At 43.3% G+C, this 27,204-nt stretch overlaps 1 protein-coding gene across 5 annotated transcripts in view; it reads left to right on the top strand.

Annotated features, from left to right (window-relative positions):
• BABAM2 (BRISC and BRCA1 A complex member 2) overlaps positions 1 to 27,204 on the top strand; it is a 311,772-nt gene that overhangs the window by 220,214 nt on the left and 64,354 nt on the right. For all 5 annotated transcript variants that reach the window (XR_003762063.2, XM_029072333.2, XM_039913076.1 and 2 more), the window contains 2 exons: positions 23,876 to 23,975; positions 26,433 to 26,503. Coding sequence is in view for 4 of the 5 variants with exons in the window: in XM_029072333.2 (XP_028928166.1) it covers positions 23,876 to 23,975; positions 26,433 to 26,503 (171 nt within the window). In the remaining variant the exon portion in view is untranslated. The remainder of the gene's footprint in view (positions 1 to 23,875; positions 23,976 to 26,432; positions 26,504 to 27,204) is intronic.

Raw genomic sequence — 27,204 nt, 5'->3', positions numbered from 1 at the left:
ACACAGAAAGAACACAGACCCTCCCGTAAATGGACAGAGATAACATTTTTAGACTTTTCATTCTCTCACTCTGAGATGTACAGATGTGACTTTTCAGCTGGGCTGGATAAAAATTTAGCCAATCTCATTTCTGCTTAGTCAGGACAAGCTTCGTGGAAGATGAGGGTTGCAAAGAGAGCTTCAAAGGCAGATTGACAGAAGTTCAGTGAGAGTTCAAATATGAATAAAAGGAACAATTCAGTTTTAGAAGTCGAAGCCGAGAACTGGGAGAAGCACGTGACACTGACTGAGCCTTGCTCACTTGTCTCTGTGACTTGAATGGACCGAGAGGAATCAGAGGAAAGGCAGGAAGGCATAGGGGAGCCAGCACCACCGTGTTTCTAGCTGTAGAATTGGGAAAAGGAAGGTTTATGCCACTGCACCCTTAGTACTCAGTAAATTTTATAAGGTGATTACGTTAGAAACAGTGGTTTTGGACTTGCCCGTCTGGCTGTGGTTCTCAGTCAACCACAGGTAAATGCAATAGTATTTATTTATTTATAGTATTTATTTATTGAGCACTTACTATGTGCAGGGCACTGTACTAAGCGCTTGGAATGGACAATTCGGCAACAGATAGAGATAATCCCTGCCCAGTAAGGGGCTCACAGTCTTCCAGATGAGGACGCCGTGGCCGGAGGAGTGAAGCGACCGGTGCGAGGTCCCCAGGCTCCTCTTGTCGATTAGTCATTATTTAAGTTGCTTTAGCCTAAAAGAAGTTCACAGGTTGTTCCCCTAGAGGATTAGGGTTCTTTTGTTCTTACTCTTCAGTTGACATACTTTCCCTGTGTAGATAAATCCCAAAACATCTACCAACTCACAAAAATGTGAACACATTTAAAGTGGTCTTTTTTCCCTCATCATAATCATAATATTCTGTGGGCCCAAACGGGGGTAGTATGGACCATCTTGATTCCTGTTCATTCGTTTGGTTCGTTTTCCTCCCCCTCTAGACTTTAAGCTTGATATGGGCAGGGAACCTGTCTGCTGTGTCTGTTGTATTGTACTCTCCTAAGTGATTAGTGCAGTGCTCTGCACATAATAAGTGCTCAATAGATAACACTGATTGATTTTCAGAATCACCAATTTCTGCTTTATTTTCATCATTTCCCATAGCTACATCCAAACGATGTGCCTCTACCAGGATAAGGACATTTAAGGGTTTGGGGAAGCCAGTGTTGGGCTCCTCATAAATTCTCCAAGCCGAGTTCCATGCTTCATTTCTTTTGGTCCATTTGCAATGGGGCTTTTGGATTGGAATGGTTTGGGCAAATATGTTCATCAGCTGTCCTGCCTTTCACCTGGAATGCCCTCTCTCCTCCTTTCCAACATTTACTCTCCCCCACTGCAAAGCCTTACTGAAGGAAGATTTCCTCCAAGAGGCCTTCCCTGACTAAGCCCTCATTTCCTCTTCTCCCACTCCCTTCTGTGTCACTCTGCTCCCTTTATTTATCAGCACCCCCCCCCCCCCCGCCTTAGCCCTACCACATTTAAGCACATATCTGTCATTTATCCATTTATATTAATGTGTGTCTCCCCTTCTAGACTGTAAGCTCATTGTGAGCAGGGAATGTGTCTGTTTATTCCAAGTGCTTAGTACAGTGCTCTGCACACAGTAAGCTCTCAATAAATATGACGGACTGACTGACGAGGACCATTTTTAGAACCCACAGGGTTGCACCCAGAGCAGAGTTCCAATGAGGAGGACCCACTCGTCTAGAGCCACTCAGGAGGGCCATAATGCCCATAAAGCTGGCCTCGATGACTAGTAGGGCCCCTGGAGAGCAAGTCGGTTCCTGAGGTTTTTGTCCTCCTCAGGAGATGGGATCTCAAGGGTCCCCGACCGAGCACGAGGGCTCCTAGGAGTCCTTTTCCTTCTTCCTTAGGACCCTATATAAACCCAGGCAGCTCAGAACCCAAAGGGAGCTTCTTGGGGAGGGGAGCTCCTAAAGCTTCTGGAGCCAGGAGATGCCTGGTGCTGGACTGATCCAAGCACTTACCCTATTCCATCTTGATGAGTTCATTTGTTTCCTCACTGACCTCCCTGCCTCTTCTGTCTCCCCACTCCATGCTTCACTTTGTTGCATGGATCATTCTTCTAAAAAAAGTTCAGTCCATGTCTTTCCACTCCTCAAGAACCTCCAGAGGTGTCCCTCCACCTCTGCATCAAAAAGAAACCCCTTACCATTAGCTTTGAAGCCCTCAATCAGATCACTCCCTCCTACTTTAGAGAAGCAGCGTAGCTCAGTGGAAAGAGCACGGGCTTTGGAGTCAGGGCTCATGAGTTCGAATCCCAGCTCTGCCACTTGTCGGCTGTGTGACTGTGGGCGAGTCACTTAACTTCTCTGTGCCTCAGTTCCCTCATCTGTAAAATGGGGATTAAGACTGTGAGCCCCACGTGGGACAACCTGATTCCCCCGTGTCTACCCCAGCGCTTAGAACAGTGCTTGGCACATAGTAAGCGCTTAACAAATACCAACATTATTATTATTATTATTACTTTACCTCACTGATCTCCTGCTCCAGGCAGCCTACACACTTCGCTCCTCTAGCACCAGCTTATTCACTGTGCCCTGATCAATCAATCAGTCATATTTATTGAGTACTTACTATGTGCCAAGCACTGTTCTAAGCATTTGGGAGAGTATAGTATAACAGAATTGGTAGTCACATTTCCGGCCCACAATGAGCAGGGAATACAGTATACAGTCTTTTAAGCATTTTGTACTAAGAAAAACAGCTCAGTTTTTGGAGCACAAGCGCTAATATGGAGAATATTATCCTTGGTTTATGTACTGTCGTAATGTCACAGCTCTGATTTCACCTGTCTCGCCTCTACCCCTTTTCCACTTCCTCCCCCTAGCCTGGAAATCCCCCTCACCTCCCCTAGTATATGCCAGACCACCACTCTCCCCACCTTCAAAGCTTTATTAAGATCATAGCTCCTCCAAGAGGCCTTCCCCGATTAAACCCTCTCTTGAAGCAGCGTGGCTCAGTGGAAAGAGCCCGGGCTTGGGAGTCAGAGGTCGTGGGTTCTAATCCCAGCTCCGCCGCCGATCAGCTGTGTGACTTTGGGCAAGTCACTTGACTTCTCTGTGCCTCAATGACCTCAACTGTAAAATGGGGATAAAGACTGTGAGCCCCAAGTGGGACAACCTGATTACCTTGTGTCTACCCCAGTGCTTAAAACAGTGTTTGGCACATAGTAAGCGCTTAACAAATGTCATCATTATTATTCTCCAACTCCTTCTCCCTTCTGCATCATCTCTTCACTTGGATCTGTGACCTCTGACCATTTGATATCCACGTCACCTTCAACCCCACGGTACTTATGTTCATATCTTTAAATTATTTTATATATTGTAAATTGTACTAGTCTGTCTTCCCCTCTACACTTTAGGCTTATTGTGGTCAGGGAATGTGTCCGTCACCTCTCTTGAACTCTCCCAAGCACTTAGTACAGTGCTCTGCACATAGTAAGTGCTCAATAAATACCATTAATGATGAGTTGTTCAGGTTGGGTGTGTCCTGCATGTGTATGCCAGTTCCCTAGGTAGGTCAAATAGCTGAACACGAGCATGCTGTGTACATGTTCCTTGATTTTACACTTTTGCTGGGATTCGGAATCTTGAGGTCCAGTTAGATCATGAGAGAGTTGACTTGGTTAGGGAAGACAGACCTGTAGAGCTAAGGGGAAGCAACATGGCGTAGTGGATAGAGCACGGGTCTAGCAGTCAGAAGGTCATGGATTCTAACCCCGGCTTCATCACCTGTCTGCTATGTGGCCTTGGGCAGGTCAGTTCACTTCTCTGTGCCTCAGTTAGCTCATCTGTAAAATGGAGATTAAGACTGTGAACGCTATTTGGGACAGAGACTGTGTCCACCCTGATTTGCTTGCATTCACCCTATGTGCCTGGCACATAGTAAGCTCTTAACAAATACCACAATTATTGTAAAATGGATGTTTGATGCCATTAACAAATTGCCACCTAAATAAACAGGAGAGCTAGACTGTGTCACCTTCCAGCTCCTCCTCCATTTGTCCTCCCTCCTGTCAGGTAAGATCTATACTAGTGAGGCAGGGCTACCGTGAGGCACTGCTCCAGCTCTTTCTAGGACAGCAGTGCTTCCCCAACTCCAGCCCTGCTCCAGCCTGTCTCTCACTCACTTTCACCACCCACTCCCATAATGATAATAATAATAATTACGGTATTTGTTAAGGGCTTACTAGATGCCAGGCACTATACTAAATGTTGGGGTGGATACAAGCTCATCGGGCTGGACGCGGTCCCTGCTCCATGTGGGGCTCGCAATCTCAATCCCCATTTTACAGATGAGATAACTGAGGCACAGCGAAGTTAAGTGACTTGCCTACGGTCACACAGCAGTCAAGTGGCAGAGCTGGGATTAGAAACCCTGGCTCACCATTGGAAGTCCGGAGGCCTGGTCCTGGATTTTTTGCTGTGAGTTTCAGAACCCACAATCTCTGTGGGTCTATGACTCTTCTGTCGGTTCTATCATTTTTTAATTGGTCTACAGATTTCCACTCGCCTTTATTTGGAGCGGAGAGGTACATTAAACAGAAGAAAGTCATCCACTTCTGAGCACACGCACAGCCCACGTTTAGCAAGAGAGCAGCTTTGCTTTTTTAAATTTCATTTACTGTTAAGCTCCGGGTTGCTGATTGAAGCAGAATTCCAATGTTTTGACACAACACCACATTGTTAACGTGATAGGGAGGATTTGATTATGGGAGAACAAGTCCGAAAACGGTAAATTGACAAAAAAAATCTGGGATCCTGGTTCCCAAGCAGCTTTTGTGGTTGAATTCTTTTATTTGATGTGGTTCCCTCCTTCTGTGCCAAACGGTGTTATGTGGAAAAGTGATGACGTTGCAACAGAAAGGCGGGGGGGGGGTGGGGGTTGGGTTGGGGGGAGAGAAGGAGAAAAAGGAAAAGTGAACTGTTCAGTAACAAATGAGAGAGAGAGAGGGAAAACAGAGTAGGGGATCAAAGGCAAAAATACCTGTCTGCCCAAGGAGGAAGAAAAAAAGACACTGACCTGCTTTTCCCATGCTCAGACAGCGATTCTTTACAGCCGTTCTGTCTACAGCCAGCTTTCACATCAACCTCGAGCCAAGTTAAATAAGGAGAGAAAGGCCATGGCTTGCCTATGGCGAGAAAGAACTGCAGCATCAAAAACAGGCCAAGCGCAGTGTACTTTCAGCCTGCAAAGCATTAGGGTTAACAAGGGTGTTCCCGGTAAGGAAGGAGCCAGAGAATAAAGCCTGCCTTCCATCATCAGATAAGGGGATTGAACACGTTTTGACATTGGCCAAAGCCGGAGACATGTCCTGAGAATAACTTAAATCCCCCGACCAAATGGGAGAGAGAAAAAAATACCCCCATGGAGAGGCAGGTTTTTATTTATGTCAATTTCGAGGCTGGGCAGATATTTTTTTTCTGGTGATTCATGATGCTCCTAAATGACAATTTCTGGATTTTTAAAATTTCATTTTGGACTATGGAAGGAGCGTTCGGGATTCGACTCACGATGCTCTGAGGATCACTCCACACCATTTAGTATTTTGGGTGGGAGGAAGATTTTTACAGGCAGTATTCACCTAGCACTCAGGTAAAAATGCAATAAGAATTGGGTCAAACCTCGTTCAGAAGGCATATGAGTAGCTCTCACTCCCTTCCCCTTGCAGAGCAAAAACACAGTATAGTGAGGTGCGAGAATTCCCACTCCATAACCTATCAGTTGCTTGAGAAGCAGCGTGGCATAGCAGATAGAGCACGCCACTGGTCGTCAGAAGGTCTTGGGTTCTAATCCAGATTCTGCCACCTGTCTCCTTGGGCAAATCACTTCGCTTCTCTGTGCCTCAGTTACCTCATCTGTAAAATGGGGATTTATACTGTGAGCTCCACCTGGTCAGGGACTGTGACAATCCGATTTGCTTCTATCCACCCCAGTGCTTAGTACAGTACCTAGCACATAGTAAGGGCTTTAACAAATACCATTATTATTATTGGTCTGCGTGTGCTCTTCCTGTACCAAAATGAAGCTTTCCTTGCCGATGAAAGCATAGCTTGAGGTTAACTTGGACCAAAGGTCAGCTGTTCATGCATGCTCTTCAGCTCCTACTGAACCACTTTTTCCTGGATGACCTTTCTTGGTTTCCATGGTGTTGTCACATCTTGGACCTCCTTCAACATTGCCTTAGCAGCATCCCATTTAACCAGATCCTCCCATTTCATATAATAATAATATTAATATTGGTTAAGCGCTTACTGTGTGTCAAGCAAGCACTCTTCTAAGCCCTGGGTTGGATTTATTCATTCAATCATATTTATTGAATGCTTGCTGTGTGCATAGCACTGTACTAAGCACATAGCGCTATACTAAACGCTACAATCTGATCAGGTTGGACACATTCTCCTCCGCCAATTTCATGTAGTATCCAGCTTCCCGGCCACCACTTTCCCACCTTATCCCCCAGTCAGTTCTTGCGTGGACTTCATCGTGTGTTTCATCTTTGCCTAATTCACTTTTTGAACTCTGCCCGGAAGGAACACCACTGTCAGGACAGGAGAGCGCAAGTGTCAAACCGCTGACACTATAATCGATTCCTTCACGTCCATCACCTCTCCCCCAGGCTTGAATCCTTGGGGTGGACTTTTATACTTGTCTTTAACTTCCCACTCTTTATTACAGTCAACTACAGAGTCCTACTGCTTTTTTCACAACATCACTTGCATCTGCTCATTCCTCTGTGCCCCCACTGCCAAATCCCTTATTCAGACCCCAATTACCTCACTCGTGGGCTTGACTGTGCCCTCCTCATTACTGGTCTCCCGATTTTTAGTCTCGCCCTATGCCAAACCATTATGCAAGCTGAAATCATTTTCCATTACTTAACTATGGCTATAAATGTGACCTTTTTCATCTCATTTACAGTTCTGTTCTTCCTACACTGCCTCATGCCTCCTTTCGTTTTTCCACTTTTGCTTCTGTTTCTCCTCTTTCGTGCTTACACTTAGTCATAGACATATACCTTCTTTCACATTTTCACTTCCTCCCCTCTGGCATTCACCTCACCTCCTCCAGCTCTCTGTTTCATGCACTCCCCTGACATCTACATTGCCACTGACAATGTGTCTTGCGCATATAATTTCACTTTTGATTGCTCAGACATACACAAACATACATGCCTGCCAAGACGCATACACCTACCCAAACACTGAGGTATTCTCTTTCTCACATTCTGACACATGTACACTGCTCCCTCACACACCCCACCCCCATTCCTCTCACACACTAATATGTTCATGCCCAGGCTTCTAGAGTATCAGAGTTAGATGGGACACCTTGGGAGATCCATCTCTTTTGGTAGCCTAGTGTAAAATTTTCTCACCCTAATTGTCAAGAAGTCCTTCCTTTCGTGCAGTCTGAATCTCTCTTTTTTGATATTTCTTAAGCGCTTACTATGTGCCAGGCACTATTCTAAGCATTGGGGTGGATGCAAGCTAATCAGGTTGAATATGGTCCCTGACCCACTTGGGGCTCACAGTCTTAATTCCTATTTTACAGATGAGGTAACTGAGGCATGGAGGAGTGAAATGACTTGCTCATGGTCACATAGCAGATAAGTGGAGGAGCTGGGACATCTGACTCCCAGGCCCGTGCTCTATCCGCTAGGCCACAAGTTTTCTCTTCTGCCTTTTTTTAGTCTCATTCTATCTTCAGTGGTCATGAAGAACATCCAGGTAATCGGTATTCTCCCAGAAACACTTGTAGTGTGCCAGAAGTAATTCAGTCATTCATTCATTCATTCAATAGTATTTATTGAGCGTTTACTATGTGCAGAGCACTGTACTAAACTCTTGGAATGTACAAATCGGTAACAGATAGAGACAGTCCCTGCCCTTTGACGGGCTTACAGTCTAATGGGGGGAGACGGACAGACAAGAACAATAGTTCTCTAGGCTAAACAATCCTGGTTTATTCATATTGTCTCCCCTTGACCCATTTCTTATTCCTTTTCATAATACCTGTTACTGTTTAATGTATCATTTGCAGTTTCTCTACCTCCTTTTTCAAAGGGTGATCGAAACTAGACATAATTCTCCAGTAAATGTCTGACCAGTACAGAGTGTAGAGAACGGATTGCTTCCCAACTCTTACATTTCATACCCTTACTAACACATTCCACCACCATGTTGACCTTTTTTCAAGCCAGAGGCAGTACTATCTTCTAATCATTTTGAGGAAGCTTTTTTGATCCAACCTTCCTGGAACAATCTGACCCACTGCACCTGATTCGCTACATTCTTGTGAATTACTGTCAACATATTAGTATCCACGGAATTCAGAAGTATTCATCTCATCTGTATATATTTGCATCGATTTTTATGTGTCTGCTTAGAGTATAAGTAGGAGCAGTGTTTTATCCAACCTGCCTCATTAAGCCCTTTGCACTTCGTGGGGGTTTAATAAATTCTGAGCATTTAATTCACGTGTATTTTCAGGGCATCCAGGAAGTACATTTAGTTGCCTTTAGACTATGATGTTCAAAAGCAACGTGGCCTAATGGAAAGAGTACGCACCTGAGAATCCCCTCTACACTGTAAGCTTGTTTTGGGCAGGGAACCTATCTACCAAGTCTGTTATATTGTTATATTGCTCTCCCAAGCTCTTAGTACAGTGCTCTGCACACAGTTAGCACTCAATAAATACCACTGATTGATTGAATCAGAGGACCTGGGTTCTGATCCCAGCTTCACCAATTGCTTGTTGCGTGACCTTGGGCAAGTCACTTAACTTCTCTTCCCCACAGTTCTCCTGTCCTTCCTTCAACTTAGACTGAGACTGACTGTCTCAATCTTTGCTGCTGTTTAACTTCCAAGACCAACAGACTTATGGTCAGTCAGTCGATCAGTCACATTTATTGAGCACTTACTGTGTGCACAGCACTGTACTAAGCGCTTGGAAGAGTTCAATCCAACAATAACAGACACATTCCCTGCTCACAACGAGCTCACAGTCTACAGAGGGAGACAGGCATTAATATAAATTACAAAAATCACAGATATGGTCATAAGTGCTGTGGGGCTGGGAGCAGGGATGAATAAAGGGAGCAAGTCAAGTTCTTGTTGGCAGTGGCCCACATGGTCCTCTTTTCTGGCTTCCAGGTTTAAAACTCTTTGTTTCTGTTTGGAGGCAGCTGCCAGGTTTTCCAGGGCCCCTGCAAATACCTCTGACAGACAGTTCATTCATACAAACGGTTGTATCTTCCAGTCATCGAATGGAGCTTCTTCATTATTGATTCCTTATTCCTTATTTCTCTTATTAGTTTTTGTGATTTACATATTTATTATTTAATGAGTTCTTCCTCTGGACTGTAAGTGCCTTTGGGCAGGGAACATGTCTACAACTGTTATATTGTAATGATGATAATGGTATTTGTTAAGTTCTTACTGTGTGTCTAAGCGCTGGGGGAGGTACAAGCTAATCAGGCTGGACACAGTCCCTGTCCCACATGGGGCTCACAGTCGCCCAAGGTCAGTCAGTCAATCGTATTTGTTGAGCACTTTCTGTGTGTAGAGCACTGTTCTAAGCACTTGGGAGAAGATAAAAATAAACAGACACATTCCCTTCCCACAGTGAACCACATTTACAGAGCAGACAAGTGTCAGAGCCAGGATTAGAACCCAGGTTCTTTTGACTCCCAGGCCCAGGCTCTATCCACAAGGCCACATATCCTCCCAAGTGCTTAATACAGTGCTCTGCACATAGGAAGTGCTCAATAAATACCATTGATTAATTGATTCAGGCTCTTCCTGCATATTGCAGCGAGCAGATTCTGTACAATGAAGAAAGAGGAGAGGGTTGATCCCTGCCTCAAGACTACCAGGGTGTGAACTAATAGAATTCTGAAAAAAAAAAAATGGGACCAGGCCAGTAATATATGTAGGTGATGGGATTGTGGAAATTAAGCTAATTTTAATTTACCTCCTAATTTACCTCCTCACACTGTGAGGAGAGAGGTTTTTGTTAGCTCTCTAGGGTGCTATTTACTGAAAGTTTTTTAAAAGTGCTATTAAAATTACTCATATCCTCCCTGGGTATATGTGGGACAATGATGCCTAATGTGCTGGATTCTCTTAAAAACTCAGCTCTGCCAGTTGAACGTTTTCATTATGTGTCTTGGCTCGAACGTAATGGCGGAATAGTCTTCCGTGGTGCTATGCGATGTTGGAAGTGACAGTTATGCACCCGTTGGTGTGTGGGGTGTCAGATGTGGTGGGTACCACAGCGTGAGTCTTCGTTAACTCTGGGTTCTGTGCTGATGCAATCCCAGCATTATAGACTGTAAGCTTGTTATGGGCAGGGAACGTGTCTACCACCTCTGTTGCATTATACTCTCCCAAGTGCCCTGCACACAGTAAACATTCAATAAATACCACCGATTGATTGCTTGATTAACTATAGGACAACTATATTATCAGTTAACTTGATTAACTATATTTTGAAGTATGTCAGTTTAGTTCTAGGACATGCATGGTGCTAATGGATTGTCGCATAATGAAATCCCTGCTGTGGCTTTTTTTGACAACATCTTTCCCCTTCACAGTTCCTGGACCTGAATTTTTGCATCTTTTTAAAAGTAGGGTGACCAAAAAGCAATTGGTTCTATTCTATCCCCTGCAGCTACAGAGATGAATTGTTGTCGTCAGATCAGGGAGTCGTCTTCTCTCTGGGAATTCATAAATGTAGGGAAGAATTGTCCTGTCCTGTGTGGTGAGGGCATGTGCCTTTCCCCAGACCTTTGTGCCACTAGGAAAATGGCACATGGTCCCGCTACGGACCATTTAAAAGTACCGTCAGGGGAGGACAGTGGGTGGGGTCAACTTTAGCCCCACAGCCCTTTTTTACATATCTGGAATTTACTTTAATGTCATCTCCCCCTCTAGATTGCAAGCTCTTTGTGATCAGAGAGCGAGTGTCTATCAACTCTGTTGTATTGTATTCTCCCAAGTGCTTAGTATTGTGCTCTTCACACAGCAAACCCTCAATAAATACCATTGACTCGTTAGCTTTTATTGTGGTATTAAGCGCTTACTAAGTGCCAGGACAAGCTAATCAGGTTGGACACAGTCCCTGTCCCACATGGGGCTCGCAATCTTCAATATTTCCTCTGCCTTCTCTTTTCTGTTAACATCAGACAGTTCCCCGGTCGCTCCATAAAAGTTCTCTTTCCCAATATTTTGGTTATTCTCTTGACTTTCTTAAAATCTTCCATATCATCTGTATAGGGATACAAACTGTAATGCTCCACTTGATTGATTGATTGAAAACACTTCCTCAGGAGAGCAAATAGACAAGCAGAAGGGTTTCCTGTTTGGCCATAGGTGAGCACCAGACAAGCTAATGAAAGCTGCAAAATTAAAAAATGTTATAATAATGTTATAATTTGAAAAATAAAAAAAATAAATTAAGGGAGTTCCTTAAGTCTGTCATCTAAGGTAATTTGATATTGATCTCCTTTGGCATCATTATGGTTAATATCCAGTTATCAGTTGCAGTGAGAGAGAATGCCTTTTTTTCCCTTTTCACGGATGGTTGGGCAAGGCATATAAGGTTGTTCATTCGAAATCTTAATGGTACAACATCTGCTAAGACCATTGTTTTTTGAAAATACTTTGCAACATGCTAATAAAATCCTGATGGTGGGACATCTGCTGAGATTACTGCCTTTTTAAAGGCCTCTTTAATATGTTAACAAACCCCTGAAAAACAATTTTGAACAAAAACTTGTGAGTTTTCCTGTAATTAGGCTTATTCCGCGTGCAAATGACAATATTGCCTTTTATCTGCGTTTATACCTGAAACTTCCTTGCTAATATTCCACCTTATCTTCTCGGACCGAGAAATGTCTATCGCATAAATGGTCTTAGAATGTGCGTGGAAAATGTGAGTGGAAACAGATCATTTTGTTATCCTGGTTGGGGGCATTCTTTCTATTTGACCAGAGAGAGAAAAAACACTGATCCCCTGAAGATCCCAGTAAGCTTATGTGTATGGTAATTAAGCTTCTCTGCCATCCCGATATACAGAATTCCCCCCGCACGCCTCCCCCCAGCCCTGCTCCTCCATTTCATTGTTTTATCCCAATTTCCTGGATTGTCTGTCAGAAGAGGAAATAGAATGGGAGGAGAGCGGGAAGGGAATTCTTAAACACATGGCTTCCTCACGTCTCTCCATAGCCAATAGTGGGTTGGTCTTTTATCTCTGGTCTCTACCACTATTGTGGGCGGTTGAACCATCCCTGACTCCTTCGTCCCTTGTCATCAACCTGAGAAATAAAAGTCTATGTCTGAACCAGAACACACATTTCCTTTTGAAGAGATTTCTCTGCTATCTGCTACACTTACCCAGCCTAAAAAGGCTTATGATTCATGAATCTAACAGCTAGAAACCACAGTTTCTGCATGTTCTTTTCCCCTGTTTCACGGCCTTTGAAGCCTCTCGTACTAGTTACTCGGTTTCCTAGAACCGCGTTTCAGATTATTCAGCAAGCCTAGGACACATTCGGTTTGTGCCATAGTAAGTTTGTTAAATATTTATCAGCGAAGCGGATAATTGGGTGAGTCACTAGTCCGTATCTGTGACGCTGTCTATTAGGATCGGTACTATGACAGACTAGGAAGCTACTGAATTAAGAAATACTTCCCCCATTACTTAATTCAGTAAAATAAGCATTCAGTAAAATGACCCGTCATAGTAGCTGCAGTGCTTCAAACACTGAGGCTCACTCAGCTAAATCATTCAAAATTAGAGATGAGAAAACGCTCTGGTGGTTGTGGGCTGGGCATGTTCATTGCGGTCCATGACCTAGAAAAGATGAGCGTTGAGGATGGGTATTTGGGAATTCTTCTTCTATCGCTGGAAGAGTTGCATAAAAATGTAGATAGTTCTGTGTAATTTAAACTGATATTAGCATCATGCTGATGCCAGGTTGAGGAAAGAGAGGTTTTCCAAGAGGATATTTTCAGATGTGTTTGCCTCACCATGTCATTTCTAAGGCACCTGTGCAGGATTGAGGTGGGGTTATTATTCAATCAGTCATAATTATTGAGTGCTTACTGTGTGCAGAGCACTGTACTAAGCACTTGGAAAGTGCAATTCGGCAACAGCTAGAGACAATCCCTACCCAACATGGACTCACAGTCCAGCGTCCCGTATTTTGGTTGTCAATGTTAAGCTCTTACTATGTGCCGGGCACTTAACTAAGCACTGGAGCAGGTATACGATAATCAGGTTGGACACAGTCCCTGTCCCACATGAGGCCTATAGTCTATGTAGGAGGGAGAACAGGCATCGAATCCCCATAGAGAAGCAGCGTGGCTCAGCGGAAAGAGCACGGGCTTGGGAGTCAGAGGTCATAGGTTCGAATCCCATCTCTGCCACTTATCAGCTGTGTGACTGTGGGCAAGTCACTTCACTTCTCGGTGCCTCAGTTCCCTCATCTGTAAAATGGGGATTAAGACTGTGAGCCTACGTGGGACAACCTGATTACCCTGTATCTACCCCAGCGCTTAGAACAGTGCTCTGCACATAGTAAGTGCTTAACATATGCTTAACAAATACCAACATCATCATTTGGCAGATGAGGCGCAGAGAAGTTAAGTCACTTGCCCAAGATCAAACAGCAGACGAGCGGTGGAGCCGGGATAGGAACCCAGGTCTTCCGACTCCAAGGCCTGTGCTCTTTCCGCAAGGCCACGCTGCTTCTTATGTATGCCCCACCCTGCTACTCAGGAGGGGCACCAGCAGGCAGAGCAAAATGCCTGAGATTAGGCGGAGGGGTTGGGGTTGATGACCTTGCATTTGCCAAAAGCTGGTGTGCCAGGTAGAATGGCATACCTTAGCCGAGAACGGCCAGCAGGTTTTTAGTCTATTCAGGCCATAAGTGCTTGTCTGGTCAATTTTTTTTTTTTTCCTGGCATGCAGCCTAAATCATCCCTCTTTACTTCACTCTCTAGGACTTTGACCACATCAGTAGAAATGGGCCCTCTGAATAACTACAAAGATTTGACTGCCAAGAAAACTTTAGCAAGATCTCAAGATTACCCCTTGATCGTGTGTATGTAGAGTCTCACTCTTTTAGCTATAAACTTTTGACTATTAACTTCGGCCATATATATTCACTTACCTCCCACATTTCATTGCGGGCTCCTTGAGTGCAGGAATGGTCTTTTTCATTTTTGGGTATAATAATGTTGGTATTTTTAAGAACTTACTATGTGTCAAGCACTGTTCTAAGCATTGGGATAGATACAAGTTAATCGGGTGGGACACAGTCCTTTTCCCACATGGGCTCAAAGTTTGAAGTAGGAGGGAGAATGGGAATTTTTTCGAGGTATCCGTTAAGTGCTTATTACGTGTCAAGAGCCGTTCTAAGCACTGGGTAGATACAGGTTAATCAGGCCGGATACTGATGGGGCTCACAGCCTAAGTAGGAGGAAGAGCAGGTATTGAATCTCTATTTTGCAGTTGAGAAAACTGAGATACAGAGAAGTTAAAGGACTTGCCCAAGGTCACACACAGCAGGCAAGTGTCAGAGCCAGAATTAGAACCCAAGTCCTCTAACTACTAGTCCCATGTTCTTTCCAGTAGATCATACTGCCTCCCACTATGCCATACTGCATCCCGTTGAGCCCCCATTTTACAGTTGAGGAAACTGAAGCCCAGAATAGTGAAGAGACTTGCCCAGGGTCACGTGGTAGGTGTGTGGCCGAGCCGGAATTCAAACCCAAGTCCTCTGATTCTCAATTCCGTACTCTTTCCACTAGGCCACGCTGCTTCTATATATCAAAATGCCAGGTGGAGTTGGAGTCCAGTGGCCAGGGCAAAGGGTAGATCCAGCCTGGGCGGAGGCCAGTAAGAAGAACAAATTGGAACAGTCAGGCAGTCAGACTGGTCTGCTGGGTGAAGGTCAGGACAGATAGAGGACCAAATGTCTGTCAGTACTGAGAAGCAGCGTAGCCTAGTGGATAGAGCTCAGGCCTGGGAATCAGAAGGACCTGGATTCTAATCCCAGCTCGGCCACTTGTCTGCTCTGTGAGCTTGGGCAAGTCACTTAGCTCTCTGTGCCTCAGTTCCCTTATCTGCAGAATGGGAATTAAGACCGTGAGCCCCACATGGGACAGAGATTATGTCCAACGTGATTTGCTTCTATCCATCCCAGTGCCCAGTATAGTGCGGCACATACTGCTCTGCACACAGTAAGTGCTCAATAAATACGATTGAACGATGCGCTTAACACATACCACGACGACTGGCACCAGGCAAACAGGAATCGACAGAAGTATTGGAAACCACGAAGACCTCAAACACCTAGCCCTGAGAGCAGGGACTGAGGCTTGTTTGTAGCTCTAGTAAAGACTTCCTGAAGGTGAGACCTGCTGAGTGTTAGATGTCGACCCTTGGTGTGGATACTAATTCCAGAACCCTGAAAATTTGTTCCCTTAGGATATAATACTACTCTCTCAGGCTCGCACCCGGGGAGTTTCTGGTATTCTACCGGTCTCGGCTATGGGAGGGAAAGGCAAGCAGGAGCCTACTCATTCCATTGGTGGCTTGGGCAGTGTCTAGCGAGCGGAAGACAATCTGCTACAAGTCAAAACTCACCTGTGCTGGGCAGCAGCAGCGTGGGAGAGAGTCGAGGGCGGAGGCTCGAGTTTACTGCGTGGAAGGAGGCAGTGGTAAACCACTTCTGTATTCTGACCAAGAAAACTCCACGGATGCACTACCAGAACGATTGCAGGCGGAGGTGGGACATACTGGGAGAGAGGTGTCCGTGGCATCGCTCCGAGTCGGACACGACTCGACGGCAAAAGACAACAACAAGCATCTAGTGCTGTGCTTAGTTCAGTGCCTGGTACATAGCACTTACGAGGTACCATTTTTTTTAAAAAAAACCAAATCCAGATTAGAACCCATATCCTTTGACTCCCAGGTCCACGGAATTTCCACTAGGCCACGCTGTCCTTGTACTTGTAGTAAGTGCTTAACATATTCCTCAACTATTATTATTGGAGAGCGCTTGTTTTTTCCTTTACCCCATCGGTGACAATAAAATAGTAATTATGGTATTTGTTAAGTGCTTATTTTGTGCCAAAGCACTGGGATACAAGCAAGATAATCAGGTTCTACACAGTCCCTGAACCACATGGGGGTTCCCAGTCCAAGTAGGAAGGAGAACTATTACATCCTACCATTACATCCTTATCACCATTTTACAGATGAGGAAACTGAACCACAGAGTTCAGTGACTTGCCCAAGGTCAAACACCGGGCGGTTGCAAAGTAGGGATTAGAACCCAGGTCCTCTGACTCCCAGGCTCGTACTCTTGTCATTATTCATTCAATAGTATTTATTGAGCGCTTACTATGTGCAGAGCACTATACTAATTGCTTAGAATGTACAAGGGAATGTACTTTAGGCCATGCTGAGTCTCTGGAGCCAAAGGAAAGTCAGTATGGCACAGTACACAGTTGTCTGACAAGGAATGAAATGTCCTTAATGGCAGAGTGTGACCTGCCTAAGATTTCTAGCAAAAATGATTCATTCAATCGTATTTATTGAGCACTTACTGTCTGCAGAGCACTGTATTAAGTGCTTGGAAAGTACAATTCAATTTTACCTCATTAGCTAGTACACATGACCAGAAGGGCCTAACCTGCTCCCAGTGCTACCTTTCGGGAACTGACAGTTGCCAATTAGCAGTTTTAATATTTATTAAATGCTTAGTGTGTGCAGGAGCACTGTCCCAAATACTTGGAGTGAATTCGCATACTACCGTGTAGGTGTCATGCTACCAGACTGAAATCAATTTGTAATTCATATAGGAGATGTGAACAAGATTGTAAATTTTCTTGGTAGCTCGTGCCCTTAAGCGTTGCCAGTTTATGGAATGTTTAGAAGAAGTTGAAGCAGCGTATGGAGATTTAGTTTATTTTTAATGCCGTCAGATGTCCAAGCTGTGGAAACTTGTTGAAGAGACTTACAGAGCCGCTCCCTCAAATGCGCCCTAACTGAATATACCGCACAGTTCTGGGAACCCATTCAGTCAGTTAAATACCGCTATTCTCAGTGACTTGATCCAAACTGATCCTCGGCTAGCACTAGACTCGTAGTTGTCCACTTCTATAGGAACCAAGTTGATTAAACTGTTTGGTAAACTTTTTTATTACTGCTGATAAAACGATGTTTTTGAATAGGAAACAGGCTGCCCTTCCCCATTTTCAGCAATAAAATATCCCTGTGGCCGCCGGATGCAGATGGAATTCTGGTCTTGTGGCCCACTGCTCGGAACACGTGGACACCCCCGATCTAGTGGAAAGGGCATGGACCAGAAAGCAGAGGACCGTAGCCACATCTGCTACTGATCTGCCGAGTTGGGCAAATCACTTAACCACTAAGGGTCTGTTTCCTCATCTGTAAAATTGAGATTAATAACAGCTACCTCCCCCTCCTTCTCAGGTCTGTAGTAGATCTCCCAGGATAGTGTTTGTTCCATCACGGAATACCAAGTAAGCAATTAAAATGAATAAATATATGCATGCATATTACTACAGCTACTAATAATAACTGTGGTATTTTTTAAGCACTTACCGTGTGACAAGAAGTGTACGGAGTGCTGGAGTAGATGTGAGATAATCAGGTCAGGCAGAGTTCCTGTCCCACATGGGACTTGCAGTCTAAATAGAAGGGAGAACAGGTATGGGATCCCCAACATACAGATGAAGGAAGTGAGGCACAGAGAGATTAAGTGACAGGCAAGTGGCAGAGCCTGAAGTAGAACCCAGATCCTTTGGCCCCCAAGCCACTCCGTTTTCTACTAGGCCACGCTGCTTCTCCTTTGCATACACAGATAAATTGATAGTTTCATGAGTGTTGAGGTGGCTGAGGTTGTTGGTGTGGGTGCTTATCAGTTACTGTTCTGAATTTCCCATGTAGGGTATTCAGAGAAGTTTGTGACCATTTTCAAAATGTCAAAGGATAGATTAGTTAATCTGTATAAAGAAGTGGAAGTATCTGAATTTTTATCTCCTCCTAAATCATTTGGGACTTTACCCTAATGGCATTAAAAACCAAACAGAACTTATATTTAACTGTCCTTTGGGTGTGTGGGATGACATTTCTATTTGTGTGTGTGAGTGTGGCTGATAAGCCTGATATGTGACTGGCAATCTTTCCTCATCGGTCGCAAGTAAAGATGTCCCTTGTCGTACCATCATTTTTGCTCTATGAGGTCCTGGTGCTGTTTTCATGCCTTCCTCTTGGCGAAGGAATTGTCTCAAGGCCTCTCGTCAAAGACCGGCTCCATTTCTAATTGCTCCGCATCAGGCCTACCTCACAGCTAGTTCTTAGCAAGCATTACCTGAGGTTTACTTCACTGTATCTTTGAAAATTTCTTTCTTCTCTGCTTATGACTTCCCACTTCAGCTGCCAATACAGCATGAGAAGCAGCATGGCTCAGTAGAAAGAGCACGGGTTTAGGAGTCAGAGGTCATGGGTTCTAATGCCGGCTTTACCACCTGTCAGCTGTGTGACTTTGGGCAAGTCACTTAACTTCTCGGTGCCTCAGTTACCTTATCTGTAAAATGGGGATGAAGACTGTGAGCCTCACGTGGGACAACCTGATTGCCCTGTATCTACCCAGTGCTTAGAACGGTGCTCGGCACATAGTAAGCGCTTAACAAATATCAACGTTATTATTATTATCTCTCGGGGTCTATCTATTCTCTTCACATTCGTGCCAAGACAAAGTGCAACGCAGCGAGCCCCGCTTCAGGAGTGAGTGATGGAACTTTAATTCTTCCGGAGCCTCGTTATTTGTGATTCTGGATTATTATTTGTTGTTACATTTGGCACCAGGGTGTTGGGGTTGATGGAACAGACTAGAAGTCCGTACTGATGTCTTTGTATCCCCCGGTCTTTATGGCATTAGAGAAGACTGAAAATTAAAATGGCTATACTAACCATCAGTTTAGCCTGCATCTTGATATCCTTTTGGGGCCAAACTGTCAGACACCCAAAGGAAACAATAGCCTTCTTGCTTCCATTTTCAAAGTCCTTGTTTATTCTTACACCATGGGCGTTATTCTACTTACCCAGCAAGATTCATTAACAGCATTCCAATCTGAGATACCAATGGATATTTTTGGCACACCATGGTATTTATTGCACGCTTATTATATGCAGAAGACCACTGTACTAAACACTTGGGAGAGTACAATATAGCAGAATTGGTAGACGTGTTCCTGACCCACAGTGAGCTTACAGTCTAGAGAATCTGCCTGGTCAAAAAACTAATCAATAAAATTTAATGAGTGTGTAGTTTGTGCAGAGCACCATACTAAGGGCTTGGGAGAATATAATTAGTAGACTTGATACCTGACCTCAAGAAGCTTACCATCTAGGTAGGAAGACAGGCTCTAAAATTAATTACTGGTAGGAGGAAGGAGGACAAGGGGTTTTGTCAGGTTTGGACAGATACATAATCAGGGTTTTCCTCACGTTTGTCTTCATTTGATTAGTGCAAGGTCAGCAGTCCCCTCCCCCGCCCCGAAAAGAACCAAACAGAATGAAACCGTGATGTGGCATATAGTTTATGGCCCCTCACGAGACACTTGACATCATTTTATCACACCGCACAAGGTACAATGTGATGACATCTTTCCACAGTGTCAAAGGCCACTGAGTGCATCAAGGAGGATTAGGATGGAGTGGAGTCTGCTAGATTTGTAGGAGAAGGTTATCGGTGACGTTGTAGAGAGCAGGTTCAGTGGAAGAGGCTGAACCTGGATTGTGGGTGCCAGGGAGGGGCACGAGGAGAAGTTGAGACTATGGGGGAAAGCAACTCATTCAGGGAGTTTGGACAGGAATGGTGGGCGGGAGATGGGACCATAACTGGAGGATGCTGCAGGATCGAGGGACTCCTTTTCCTTACTGAGTCTTGAAAGGGATATTCGTTCCCAATCATAAGTTACAGTCTTTTTCCTGTCAACACTTAAGGACCTTAGTGTCCGTGATTCCATCTCCTTTTGTTATTAGGCAAGATTCCTTTGCCCTACAACCCATATTTCACCCAAGGGCCAAAAGTTTAATATTTAAATAAGTTGGGTATGTTTTTAAAAAACAATTTTTCCAAAGAAAGTTTTGAGTTTTGTTCAAGTCTGCATGTGGAATAACCTAGTAGGTATTGAAGAGCAGCGTGGCTCAGTGAAAAGAGCACAGGCTTGAGAGTCAGAGATTTGGGTTCTAATCCCAGCTCCGCCACTTGTCAGCTTTGTAACTTTGGGCAAGTCACGTAACTTCTCTGTGCCTCGGTTACCTCATCTGTAAAATGGGGATTAAGACTTTGAGCACCACATTGGACAACCTGATTACTTTGTATCGCCACCAATGCTTAGAACAGTGCTTGGCACATAGTAAGCACTTAACAAATACCATTATTATTTTCTTGGAGCCACACACCATTAAGACCACCTCCTATTCCCACTCTTAGAACTCTGATGCCAGCACATAGACCTGATTAACGTACAAATAATAATAATGGTAATTCATAAAGTGCTTACTATGTGTCAAGCACTGTTCTGAGCTCTGGGATAGATACAAGTTAATCGGGTGGGACACAGTCCTTTTCCCACAGGGGCTCAAAGTTTTAAGTAGAAGGGAGAATGGGAATTTTTTTTGAGGTATTCGTAAAGCGCTTACTATGTGTCAAGCACTGTTCTGAGCTCTGGGATAGATACAAGCTAATCAGGTTAGACGCAGTCCATGTCTCACTTGGGACTCACGGTCTTAATCCCCATTTTACAGATGAAGGAACAGAGGCACAGAGAAGTGAAGTGACTTGCCCAAAATCACACAGCAGACAAGTTGCAGAGTCGGGGCTGAAACCCATGTCCTTCTTACCCCCAGGACATGCTGCTTCCCCACAGAACATTTAAGGGCTTCTTAAGCCTCCAGATTTAGAGGGAACTTGGTCATTCCTCAGAGGATGAGAAGTAGTGTGGTCTACTGGTTAGAGCACCAGCCTGGGAAGCCACCCTGCAGAGGTGGAAAAAGGAGAGGAAAGAGGGAAGGGAACTGTCTTCCCTGAAGTGATTCCCGTGACGGTGGACAAGATTTACGGATCTGGATGATGACAGCGATTAGTACATGACGTAGATCCAGGTTTTATATATTGTGGTCATTCAGAAGTGGGGTTTCTCTCTGTACTAATGAATGTATGTGTGCTTAGTTTCCGTATTCTTCCTTGCATCTCTGGTTTATTAAATTCATATTTTTTCTCTTTAGATGAGTAATACATTTCTTTTTCAGGAATGTACTGTGAGATTACAGTATTAAACTCAATTTTCTACCTGGTGTGTAATTTTCCTCTGCCCTCTACTACCTCTAGCTATGTATCTTTAATATTTTTAGTACCTATATGTGGTGAATTACATCTTTGTAATTAAGCCGGTATATTTGTTATCACAGAATTGCCCCTAACAGTAAATTGCTCAATTGTCTTATTTTTAAAGTGCATTGTTATTCTAATCCATGGCTGGAATATTATTTCCATTGCATAATCTGAACTTTACTTCTGAGCATCCCTAGATAGTTTCCATTTTACATTTAACCTATTATAAATCAATTGCAGAATATTTACTTGCTTAGCAAATCTACTTCAGCTCGTTTTAGCTTTAACTTTATACTCTAGTCTGAATTATTTCTATTCATTTTTTAGATTCCTTGTCATGTCTGTCTTTATAATTCTTTGTTGACTTCTTTTTTTGTCCACTGCCATATGTTATCAGTTGAACATGCTACTTCTTTTTAGTTCCTGACTTCCTATTGTTTTTACTGCTGCAAAGGACACAGTCATTTGACATAAGTTTGTAGCAGATTTTTCCAAATGCAGGACACATCTTTGTGGTTGAAGACTCCTACCACAGTTTTAATGTCATTTCCAGTTTCACTAGATTGTCATAGTTTCTCATTTGATCTTCCCCAACCAAATTCTGGTTATTCTGGACCAAATATCCTCGGCTATTACTGTTTCCCATCAATTGAATACTTAATAAATTAGCTTCAGCTGTTTAACATATTTTTATAGATTTGTTTAAAGCCGATTTATCCATTTCCAGTAGTTTTTTCCATATGTCCACACATTATTTAATAAGTGCATCTTCTAGAGTTCTGAAATTGCATCTTTGATTCAAGTTCTTTAGTTACTTTAGGTTGCAAAAGTTTTCCTCTACCCATACTCTTATGAAATTTGAATCTTATATATAACAAGGAACATTTCCTCAGAAGAACGTTTTCAGTTTTATAAAAAAAATATAAAAAAGTACATATAGGTACATGTGTATTTATATATATATAATATATATATATATTTATATATACTCTCTTAGAAGTGAGTATCTCTCCTGCTCTGTTCTTCTGCTTCATTGCTAATTCTTAACAGTCCTTCATATCTGTGGAACATTTCCTAAATAGAAGATTAGCAAGGCCAAAGCAGAGCGGGAAGTGGTTCTAGGCCTTGTTTTAGGATAATGGTTCTGTTTATTCTTTTTCTTTTTGTTCACTGCAGCCCCGCAGCTCTTATGTACATATCCTTGCATTCTGCCATTTCCTGTAGCTGTAATTTATTTTAATGTCTATGTCCCCCTCCAGACTGTAAGCTCTCTGTGGGCAGGGATTGGGTGCACCAAATGTATTCTATTGTACTCTTTGAGGTACTTAATGCAGTGCTCTGTACACAATACCTGCTCATTTAATACCATTGATTGCCTTGAGAACAAGTGAATGTGTGTGTGTGAGAGAGAGAACTACCATGCCAATGCTCTGCCTCCAATCTGAAATGGTCTCAAAATGGAAGCCTGCAGATGTATTTAAACCTGGCCCAAGCCCATACAACTGATCAAGAGTGGGGCTGTAATCAAGAGAGCTTGTTTTCCCCCTCCATCACAAATGCCATCATCATAATACTAATAATTATTGCACCCTGAGTAGCAACAGACGGGAAATTGGGGTTATTAATTTCGGTCATCTTCATTTTCTCTCGATCATTGAGGGAGAGATCAGAACATCTGCCTCTCACTGGTAGAAGCTACTGGTTCTGCTAGGCCACATCGGCATGGTCTAGTGTAAGGACGATGAGACTGGACTCTCAGCTCTGCTATTAATCACGTAACTTCTCGCCACCTCAGTTTCCTCATCCACAAAATGGAAATAGTAAATCTTGGCTCTTTCTTGACCTCACAGAAGTACTGGAAAAAAAAATTACTACATGAATTTAAGTTGTTATTAGTAGTCATAATTCAATTGGATTGAAATATTTCTCTAGGTTATATGTGAAAGTAAATTCTTCAGGGTCTTGTACTGGTTAATTTTAAAGTGGAAGGAGGGTACATCATAAACGAATCATCAAAGCTCATCCACTAGGACTGTAAGCTTGTTGTGGTCAGGGAACATGTCTACCAACTCTGTCATATTGTCCTGTCTCCAATATTTAGTACAGTACTCTGTGCAGAGTCAGTGCTCAGTAAATACCATTGATTGATGCGTATTATAAAATAATCGATAAATGTTCAGAAAGTTTCTTAATACACATTGTGACGTGGCGTTCCTTCTTATAGAGTGGAGGTTCTCCTCACCATTTCTGTCAATTGATCCTAAGTCTTTTGGACTGAATTAGGTTGATTTCTTCTTAAATCACGTGAATCTTAGTGACGTGTTAATCATGTGGCTTATGTTTTTTACTTTTTAGTGCTCTTGGAGGCTCCTCTGCTCTTCACATCCCAGCCTTTCCAGGAGGAGGATGTCTAATTGATTATGTCCCACAAGTGTGCCAGCTACTAACCAACAAGGTGAGGACAGTCACCTTCATTTCCAATGTACCTTCTCTTTTAGTCTTTGGGGAGCCTTTCACCCCTCTACTGCATTCTGGAAAACATGGCAGTGATAATAGCTCCTTTTGATACCATTGCCAATTCAGAGTCTAAATCATCTCCTCGAAGTTTCACCCAAATAACATCTATCCCTTCTTCTCCTGAACAATATAATTTTATTCATATTAATGGCTGTCTTCCCCCTCTAGACTGTATAAGCTTGTTAGGGGCAGGGAATGGGTCTGCAAATTCTGTTGTATTGTACTCTCCCAAATGCTTAGTACAGTGCTCTATACATAGTAAGCACTCAAACCATTGATTGATTGGTGTACTTTCTGACGCTAATTCCTTCTTCGTTGACTGTGATGTTACGTTTTGCTTTTTATTCTCTTTGCTGTCCCCATCCTCCTTCCTCAGCTCCACCAAAACTCATCCCTCCCCTCCTTCAAAACCCTTCTAATATATCACCTGTCTTAGAAGGCATTCCCTCCACTGTTAATCCTCTCCACTGTTCCAGTCAGACCTTACCCCGGGCACCTCTGCTCTCTTATGCACTCATCTGTTCATTTGTTATTCATTGATTTTTTTTTTTAATGGTATTTGTTAAGTGCTTGCTATGCGTCGGGCACTGTATACTAAGTGCTGGGGTAGATACAACCTAATCAGGTTAGACATAGTCCTTGTCCCATCTGGGGCCTCACAGTCTTAATACCCATTTTACAGATGAGGGAACCGAAGTTCCCTTGCCCAAGGTTACACAGCTGACAAGTGGGGGAGCCGGGATTAGAACCCAGGTGCTTCTGACTCCCAGGCCCGGTCTTTTTCCACTAGGCTTCTCTGCTTCCCACATTTGCCCACTAATGTCTCAGTACATCTACTGACCAACCCTTTTAAGTCAGGGATCATCTGGAGGACCCTCAAAGCTGTGGAACAGTGGTTTGTACAAAATCTGCCTTCACACCATGGTGTTGATATTATGGATATCGGTGCTGATTTCTATCTATATCGAGGTTGCTGACCATTAGATTGCTTTGCTTACGTGGCCATGCTAGAGGCCTCATTCTTACCCAAAACTCTTCTTTCTCATTCTCCTCAGTTCTGAGTCCCTCTCGCCCCCTCCCCGACTCTGGCTCTTCTCATCTTTCACGCCACCTTTTCACTTTCTTCTGTGTTTACTGTTATATTGTATTCTCCTAAGCACTTAGTACAGTGCTCTGAACAAAGTAGGCACTCAACACATATGAATGAATTCTTTGCTTCTTTCATCAACCTAGGTTTATCCTCCAACTCTCCCCCTTACCGATATCCTTTCGATAATGTCAAAAGCCTGGGGTTATTGTTTTGATGACTGCAGACAAGAATATATCATACTTATCTCAAATATAGGCACATGGAGAGAAATTGATCCCACTGATCACCTTTTCCTTATTATTGAACCACCCAAATGATCGGGGATGGAGCAGTTTCCATTTGAAAATGGAATTTCAATATTAGAACTCTTCAGTCAGAACCATTGAAAACTGAGAGGGGGAAAAATGATTTGATTGCAGAATTCCTGTTTTGATTCTGGTATTTAGCCCTGTCCTCAAATTTTTGTCATGAAACTTGGAAAAATGATGCAAATTTAGTACCGGAATACTGAGAATAGAAGTCTTTTTAAACTTTCCAACTGAGACTAATTTCTAGTCAGATTTTTCTTGTAAAAATATAGGACAAGTTTTTTCCAGAAACACAAGAATCACCCTGTTTTCCTTATCTAGTTCCCTTTCATTAATTTTGCTTGTCTTTTTTAATTAGATTTTTTTTTTTGCCTTTTCACAAATGAGGTTAATGCATGGTGGTTTTCAGAAACAATCTTTTGAAATGAATTTCCATAATTAAACTGCAGTCTATCTGTATCCAGTTTTGTTGTGGGTTTCCGTTAAAATGATTTTCTGTTTTAAAATCTTAAAGCACACACAACTCTTTTCATCCCCTTTAAAACAAAATGACTTGAGCAGATTTATCATCTGTTTTCCTTTTCCCAAAATAACATTTCTGATCCCACACAAAGCCTGCAAAGTAAGCACTATTTTTATAAATTGTCATAAACCCTATTTTATAAATAGAATTGTTTTACTCTGAGAGAGTACGTCGCTCTCAGCACTGATTGTATCAAGGTTATTTCAAATAATTTAGCACACGGATTTGTCAGCTGCAGAAATTCACCGTTGCTTTAGCCAATACAAACAAGTTGCTTTTAAAAAAAAAATTCCTCTTCCACCTAGAATGAAGCCGTGATATAAAAATGTGTTTTTAGTCTTAAAAGTTGACCTGACTGAAGATGCACAGCTTAGCAGTGTTCACTAGAACAAATGCTCGGTGACTAAAGGAGTTTTAAAATGTCGGTATTATCCCTTAGGCATCTTAGAGCTTTGGGTCTTTTATCTTTTTCAGGTGCAGTATGTAATTCAGGGCTATCATAAAAGAAGAGAGTACATTGCAGCTTTCCTAAGTCACTTTGGAACGTAAGTTCACTGGCAAAGCCTTCTTTCCTTTCTTTTCCCGGCAGCTCGGACCTTGCTTATGCCTTTGAGAAGAGTCACTCCACTTTGACTCCAAGAAACTTTTGAAAGCTCATGTCTGAAACCTGTGGTACATTGAAGCTTACAGGAAACTCAATTTCTAGCGTCACCTGAAGTGACTCTCCTTGGCATCCTCACCCTTTAAGTTCCCCCACTTCAGGAGACTGGTATGTCTCTTCAGAGAATTGGGACCAGAGAATTGAGCTCTAGCCCCTCGTCGGGTTTCCTGCATAAGGACTAAGCTGGCATAAGCTCTGTCGATGGTTGGTCTGCAGCCAGGATCAGTCTCTCCAAGGCTACCCAGTACCTGCTACGTCCACATTCTCTCCCTCCCACCCAGAGGACTCCACCTCCAGTCTGCTTCTAGCAACCTGCCTGTCTCAGCTGTGCTAGAACGTGCTCAAGTGCTCATCGGGGGCTGTGAAGCTGGCATGAGAATAAAAACCAACCCTTTTTTTCTTTAAGATATTTGTTAAGCAGTTACTATGTGCCAGGCACTGTTCCGAGAGCTGGGGTAGATGCAAGGAAGTCAGGTTGGACGAAGTTCCTGTCCCACATGGGACTCACAGTATTAATCCCCATTTTACACGTGTGGTAACTGAGGCACAGAGAAGTGAAGTGATTTGCCCAAGGTCACACAGCAG

Source organism: Ornithorhynchus anatinus, chromosome 9 (assembly GCF_004115215.2).
Source record: "Ornithorhynchus anatinus isolate Pmale09 chromosome 9, mOrnAna1.pri.v4, whole genome shotgun sequence".
In the NCBI taxonomy this organism is placed as follows: domain Eukaryota; kingdom Metazoa; phylum Chordata; class Mammalia; order Monotremata; family Ornithorhynchidae; genus Ornithorhynchus; species Ornithorhynchus anatinus.
This window is presented reverse-complemented; position numbering and strand designations above follow the sequence as displayed.